Genomic DNA, 7,483 nt, shown 5'->3' on the forward strand with positions numbered 1-7,483 from the left:
ATCCAACCCCCCCCCCACACACACACTCCTTGTCCCCTGAGAGCCCCCTTCCAGGACCCCCATCCCTAACTGCCCCCCCAGGACCCCACCCCCTATCTAACCCCCCCATTCCCTGTCCCCCCCTCCCAGGACCCCCCAGGACCCCACCCCCTATCCAACCCCCTGTCTTCTGACTGCCGCCCCCCCCCGAACCTCTGCCCCATCCAACCACCCCCTGTCCCCTGACCTCCCACCCCTTATCCAACCTCCCCTTCCCCCCGCACCCTTACCATGCCACTCAGAGCAGCAGGATAGGCTTATTGGAAAGCCTGGGAGGTGGGCAGGCGAAAGCTGCGCGGTGGAGTAGCTGCAAGGGAGGGAGGACAGCGGTGGAGGGGCCGGGGGTATTGCCTCCCCAGCTGGGAGCTCAGGGGCTGGGCAGGACGGTCCTGTGGGCCAGATGTTTGCCTACCTCTGTACTAGAAAATTCCAGACTCCATTAAAGGATGTAAGTGTGTACAAATACACACGCACATAAATTTAATGAAGTGTTTTGTTTTTAAACAGGCAAAAAAGTGCAACTTTAAGCAGAGATTTTCTATAATAAGAAATGCAATTTGCACATTGCAAAAAATTGAAACGATCAAGCACTATCCTTTTGCTTCATGATATACAAAGTTTCACCACAAGTAGACTGTAGGGCATGTGTGTATGTTTTTAACCACCCAAAGAATCTCATTCAAAATAATTATTCTATAATTATTGTACTAGAAACATAATTCCATACAATTTACATAGTTTAATAAGAACAATAAAAAATGAGAAGTTAACAGAAAATGCTGCAGCTTACATTTTGGCGATCTTCCCAGGTTTGGGTTTTCTTTGTTTCTCTCATCCGGAGCCATTTTGTCAGTTTCTGTGCAATTTTGCTTCTTTCTTTGTCGCAGGTCTTCTGCCCCTTAAGATAGTCCCAGAAGTTATTGCAATATATAGTATCATTTCTAAGAAATCTACACAGCAGTTATTGTTACTGACGCAACCTCATATATAGTATATTCAATAAAAGTCCCATTAAACAAAAATGTGTTAAATCAACTTTCTACCTTTATATTGAATATATAACTAACATACAAGAGATCCATCATGAGATCCTTTCGAGAATTCATTAAAGTTTGCTTTGGGGATTGTGATATCCTGCACTGAAAGTTTGTTATTTTATTTCATAGTTACTTTGGCATATAATGAAGAAAACGGGTTGTCTAAATTAATGGATATAGACATGATTCTGTTCTCACACTGTTTTTACATTGGTGTAACTTCACTGACTTGTGATTTACATTAGTGTAAGTTAGATCAGCATCAGGCCCACATTGCTTTTTTAAAAGACCTGCCCGTTACTGCTACTTTTATATAGTTAAGATTTTAAAAGATAAAGATGAATAGTGATGACCTTTTTAACTTCCAAATCTACTCAGATTAAACCCATACATGCTAATTTAACCAAGAATTCATATAGTCAAAAAAGCCAGTCATTTAATGAAGGCACATAGAAAGATTATAGGCCTGTTTCTGCTCTCATTATTATTATTTTCCGTAGAATCCATAATGTTTTCCAAAAATAAAGTCTAAGCCCCCACCCTGATTTTACAATCTAAAGGGCAAAGAGGCTAATTCATAGATATTAAGACCACAAGGGAACGTTTTTATGAATCCAGTCTGACCTATTGCATAAGATAGGCCTTGGAATTTCATCCAGTAACTGGGGGCTCAATTAGAGCATCTCTTCTAAAAAGCCATCCAATCTTAATTTAAAGACATCAATCTTTACATCCTATGGTAAACCTTTACAACTGTTAATTATTTTCACTGCTAAAAAATTGCACTTATTTACAGTTTAAGTTTGTCTAGCTTCAGTTTCCAGTCATTAGACCTAAAAGTTCAGGAAAAGGATATAACATACAAATAGATGGTTCAAATTGGTGTCTGGCCTATTAGGAAATACGGTTTAAAAACACAATGTTTTAAAAAATATTTTCAGTAAAATATATAGATCTATAATCTGACACGTCTTTTTTGTACTCAATGCAAATTTTCCATCTACTTCAATGGGAGCAGGTTTGGGAATATGATTGACAAAAGAAATCTCTAGCGTGCTTAAATTTGATGATGGTAGCATGGTATAAAAATCCAAATAAATATAGATGGAGTTAGTTCCCACCTTGCTCTAAAGAGATTAAAAAACGTTAGACAGTAATGTTAAAAACTCAGTGCATTAGAACAGACACATAATTTATGTTTATACAATATGAAGAAGTAAAATCTACATGTAAGTGTTTAATGATATTTTGTGTGCATTTTAGCAGGAAAGCTTAGATGCCTTACTCTGTCATACTAGCCATTACCAAATCAATATCAGTAGGCTACCACTGTAGCTAGTGCCTACATATATATATATTTTTGGCAAACAAACAATCTAAATTTTAATTATAACAGATGCTTGCAGTAAACTCTGAATTTATCAGTAATCACAGAAAAATCCCCAAACTTAAAACTTCCATTTCTGATATAAATACAGATCAGTCCACAAAATGATCTGGACATTGGTTTTTTGGATTGCTCAACAGCTACCAAAATCAACAAACAAAATATACAAGTATGCTATTTCTGTTTGATTTGCAGTTCCCTTAAACAAGAAAGAAATGTTGTTTCCACTTCTGTAAATCCTTTTAATTAAGTGAAATGAAAGTCAAGCAAGGTGACAACTAAAAATAAGTCCAGGATTTTGATTTTATGACACAGCCTCTAGTTCAGAGATTCTCAAACTTTTGTACTGGTGACCCCTTTCACATAGCAAGCCTCTAAGTGCGACCTCCCTTATAAATTAAAAATACTTTTTTATATATTTAACACCATTATAAATGCTGTAGGCAAAGCAGGGTTTGGGGTGGAGACTGACAGCTCACTACCCCCCACATAACCTCATGACCCCCGAGAGGTCCCGACCCCCAGTTTGAGAACCCCTGCTCTAGTTCCTTCATCTCCAGCAACTTCTCATCTTAAATAACCACTTCATAGTGTTCCAAAGTTCCCAGTACAATTGTCTTCAACTTTTAGTGAAAGACCTCCTCTGTTCAACTTCCTGATATGCCTGTGCAGAAAGTAAGGCTTCACTTTAATTGTTTATAAAATGATGTTGGGTTAAATTCATTTATAGTTCAGAATAATTTGATCCTTTTACATGTGTAATGCTGAGATTACAGATTTGACAACTGTATAAAAACTTCTGGATATTCAGCACCACGTACCAAAACAATGCATTTTTGGATACTTTCATGCAACAGCAAGGACCAGCAGACAAGTACTCCTTTTCTTTTTGCGAATACAGACTAACACGGCTGTTACTCTGAAATCTGCCATTTTGGCATTCATGGGGGGGGGGGGTGAGAAGGCCTGGATTTGTGCTGGGGGTGGCCCACCTTGATTATCATGCGCATTGTGGGGAGAGTGGTCACTTTGGATGAGCTATTGCCAGCGGGATAGTGAGTTTGTGTGTGTGGTTTTTGGGAGGGGGGTGAGAGAACCTGGATTTATGCAGGAAATGGCCCAACTTGATTATCATGCACATTGTGTGGAGAGTTGTCACTTTGGATGGGCTATCACCAGCAGGAGAGTGAATTTGTGTGGGGGGGTGGAGGGCGAGAAAACCTGGATTTGTGCTGGAAATGGCCCAACTTGATGATCACTTTAGATAAGCTATTACCAGCAGGACAGTGGGGTAGGAGGAGGTATTGTTTCATATTCTCTGTGTGTATATAAAGTCTGCTGCAGTTTCCACGGTATGCATCCGATGAAGTGAGCTGTAGCTCACGAAAGCTTATGCTCTAATAAATTGGTTAGTCTCTAAGGTGCCACAAGTACTCCTTTTCTTTTTGCGAATACAGACTAACATGGCTGTTACTCTGAGACCAGCAGACAGTAATCATCAAGGTTTTCTGGTTTATCCTAAAAACTATGAAGTTATATGCAATTAGATCTCTGTGTTGGACGCTCATGTTCACTTGGAGGGCCATAGATTTTACGGGTTCACCCATCCAGGTCCAGTTGCAGGATTGGGAGGATGAAGTGTTTCCGTAGAAACTAAAATAACTTACAAGAGGACAATGTCAATTTAACTCATGTTATGAAACTGACTAGATTTCAACAGTAGTTTCAGGAGCCAGCACAAGGCTTAAAACTCCCTACCAACTTCTGTGATTTTACAAGATTTTTCTGGTTCTTTTATTTTTGGGGGTGAGAAGAAGGATTATACCTACATAAGCAACAAGGGAAAACTGACCATACACAGAGTGATTTCAAAACACAAAATAAATTGAAAAAAATATTTTTCTCTCTAGTCTTTCAAGTACAGTAATCCTTCAACTACAGTAGTAAATTTATTTTGTTTTTAAAATGGCAGCATCCTGACAAGAATAGTCCCATGTTTCTAACATAAAACTCATCCCAATTTAAGAACATCTGGATATGGTATCATTGTTCTCTGGCTCCAAAAGTGCCACAGGTTTTTTTTTCCATAAAGTCAGTATTTGCAATTATAGAAATTTCCCATTTACAGAACTTGTAGAAATCCAATAATTGTAAGCATTACTATTGTTTCATCTAGTGTGGTTTAGAGTAAAAGGAAAATAGCATGGAGTAGGTGGATTTGTGATCAGTAAGCCACTGCAGAGTACACAGGAGTGAAGACAGCTACCCAGATCAGCAATTAGTAAAGCAACAAGTGGTCTGTAGGCAGCAAACTTTGACGAACGCGAAGTTTAGCTTTGTCTTCACACAAGGCAGGGTGACGAGGAGATCCTCCAATCGGTGCAAAACGAAACAAGGGTGCAGGCTCATGGAGCCACTTAAAAGCCTTGGGATATTTAGTTAAACGCGTATGTTTCAAAACACACGAGGACGAGCCCGGAGCAGCAACCCGGAGCGCCCGATCACACCCAGCTCCTGCCATCGATCGCGACACGGCCGGCTCCGCTGCCGTTTCCACAATCACCTGTGACCCACATCACCGGGGCAACCCCGCCCCGCCCCGCCGCTCCAACGGCCCGCGGAACCCCTCAGCCCAGCGAGCGCAGGCCGCCGCCGCCGCCGCGCCCCCCGCCGCGGAACGGACTCGCTCCGGGAACTTCACGGCCGCGTCAGGCAGGGGCGGCGCACGAGCAGCCCCCGTTGTCACTGGCACCAATTCCCCCCGCCCCAGCCCAGGCCCCGCGGCTCCTAACGCCCGCCTGGCAGAGCCCCAGCCCCACGCACCTCCCCCCGGCCCCACAGCCATGGCCGGCCTAGCGCCCCGGGGGAGGATGATACGGGGGCACACGCCATGAAGCCTCTCACCTTCCTCCATCGCCAGCGTCCGGCCGAGCCGCAAGGGCTCCCGCCTGCTCCTCCCGCCGCCCTCTCCAGGGCGAGGGCGTCTGGTCCGCGGTCCCCGCGGCCTCTCCTCCCTGTGGTCCCGGGAGCGGATCGGCTCAAACACCCAAGGAGCGGCGGCCGCTCCTCCCTTCCTGCTGCTCCCGGTGTCGCCCCCGCCTCAGGGGGAACCCTAGTCTCAGGGAGCGGGGAGGTGGCCGGAGCACACAAGTGCAAGTACCGAGGCAATTTGGGTCTCAAATCAGTTCCGGTATGATGGGGGCGGGGCAGGAACATAGTGATGCTCCCCCAGGTTTCAGAATAGCAGCCCTGTTAGTCTGTGTTCGCAAAAAGAATAGCAGTACTTGTGGCCCCTTAGAGACTAACCAATTTATTTGAGCATGAGCTTTCCTGAGCTACAGCTCACTTCATGGGATGCATTCAGTGGAAATACAGTGGGGAGATTTATATACACAGAGAACATGAAACAATGGGTGTTACCATACACACTGTAACAAGAGAGAGATTACTTAAGGTGAGGTATTACCAGCAGGGGGGGACCTTTCACAGTGATAATCAAGGTGGGCCATTTCCAGCAGTTGACAAGAACCTCTGAGGAACAGTGGGGGGTGGAGGGGGGGAATAAACATGGGGAAATAGTTTTACTTTGTGTAATGACCCATCCACTCCCAGTCTCTATTCAAGCCTAAATTAATTGTATCCAGTTTGCAAATTAATTCCAATTCGGCAGTCTCTGGTTGGAGTCTGTTCTTGAAGTGTTTTTTGTTGAAGAATTGCAACTTTTAGGTCTGTAATCGAGTGACGAAAAGATTGAAGTGTTCTCCGACTGGTTTTTGAATGTTATAATTCTTGACGTCTGATTTGTGTCTATTTATTCTTTTACTTAGAGACTGTCCAGTTTGACCAATGTACATGGCAGAGGGGCATTGCTGGCACATGATGGCATATATCACATTGGTGGATGTGTAGGTGAACGAGCCTCTGATAGTGTGGCTGATGTGATTAGGCCCGATGATGGTGTTCCCTGAATAGATATGTGGACACAGTTGGAAACGGGCTTTGTTGCAAGGATAGGTTCTTGGGTTAGCGGTTCTGTTGTGTGGTTGCTGGTGAGTATTTGCTTCAGGTTGGGGGGCTGTCTGTAAGCAAGGACTGGCCTGTCTCCCAAGATCTGTGAGAGTGATGGGTCGCCCTTCAGGATAGGTTGTAGATCCTTGATGATGCGTTGGAGAGGTTTTAGTTGGGGGCTGAAGGTGATGGCTAGTGGCGTTCTGTTATTTTCTTTGTGGGGCCTGTCCTGTAGTAGGTGACTTCTGGTACTCTTCTGGCTCTGTCAAACTGGCTCACACAGTTTCCACTCCCATGGGTGCAACTTCATTTTCCACTAGTCTGTCCTGCCTAAAGCTCTGAGACTCACCCACACACCCAGAGGGGCAAAGCCAATGGGGTGCTGAGTGAACCAGCCACAAGCTCTCAGATATCACCATGGATTAAAATCATGTGTGGTTTTTTCCAGATATATAGACTGGGTTTCTTTTTATTTGCATCCTAAGTTCTGCATCTTTAGGATGTACTTGGGTTGTGTTTTCAAGCTATTCTCGGCAACACCAGGACTAGAATGTACTTTAAAAACAAAGCAGAAGGAGAGATTCTCATGCATTCACATAACTTCAGGAACTGGGGCTTCAAGAAAACACCAAATATCATGTGATTTGTAATAAAAATCACAAGCCTTGACAACATTGTAACTAGAAAGCAGTTTCAATATCCCCTTCCCTGAGATGGCAATTCCACAATAAACAAGGCTAAAAACCAGGGCTGCATTGTCACAACTGTCAGTGTTGCCTCCTCTGCACTTAGCGCAGCCCTGACTTCGTATGTCCCATAGGCATACAGAAAGCACAGGCTCTTCTAAGTTGGGTGAAGGACATCATTCTTCAAATCCTGTTCTATCATGAAGATATGGATCAAGGCAATCCAGGCTGTTTCCACATCCAAGACAAGGGCCTTAGGGCCCTGCCTCTGCTATGGCTACCCTTTGCTACAACCAGCAACTGGGTAATGATTATCAAAGCTCAGC

At 43.8% G+C, this 7,483-nt stretch overlaps 1 protein-coding gene across 2 annotated transcripts in view; it reads right to left on the reverse strand.

The window, feature by feature from the left end:
- DPY19L4 (dpy-19 like 4) overlaps window positions 1–5,573 on the reverse strand; it is a 50,457-nt gene extending 44,884 nt beyond the window's left edge. For both annotated transcript variants that reach the window (XM_084619804.1, XM_084619805.1), the window contains exons 1-2: window positions 5,368–5,573; window positions 830–937 (exon numbers count right to left, since the gene is read on the reverse strand). In XM_084619804.1, the coding sequence (XP_084475930.1) occupies window positions 830–937; window positions 5,368–5,377 (118 nt within the window). In that variant the 5' untranslated portion in view covers window positions 5,378–5,573. The remainder of the gene's footprint in view (window positions 1–829; window positions 938–5,367) is intronic.
- Between the last annotated feature and the right edge of the window lie 1,910 nt (window positions 5,574–7,483).

The sequence above is a fragment of the Lepidochelys olivacea genome (assembly GCF_965140295.1).
Source record: "Lepidochelys olivacea isolate rLepOli2 genome assembly, chromosome: 2".
NCBI lineage: Eukaryota > Metazoa > Chordata > Testudines > Cheloniidae > Lepidochelys > Lepidochelys olivacea.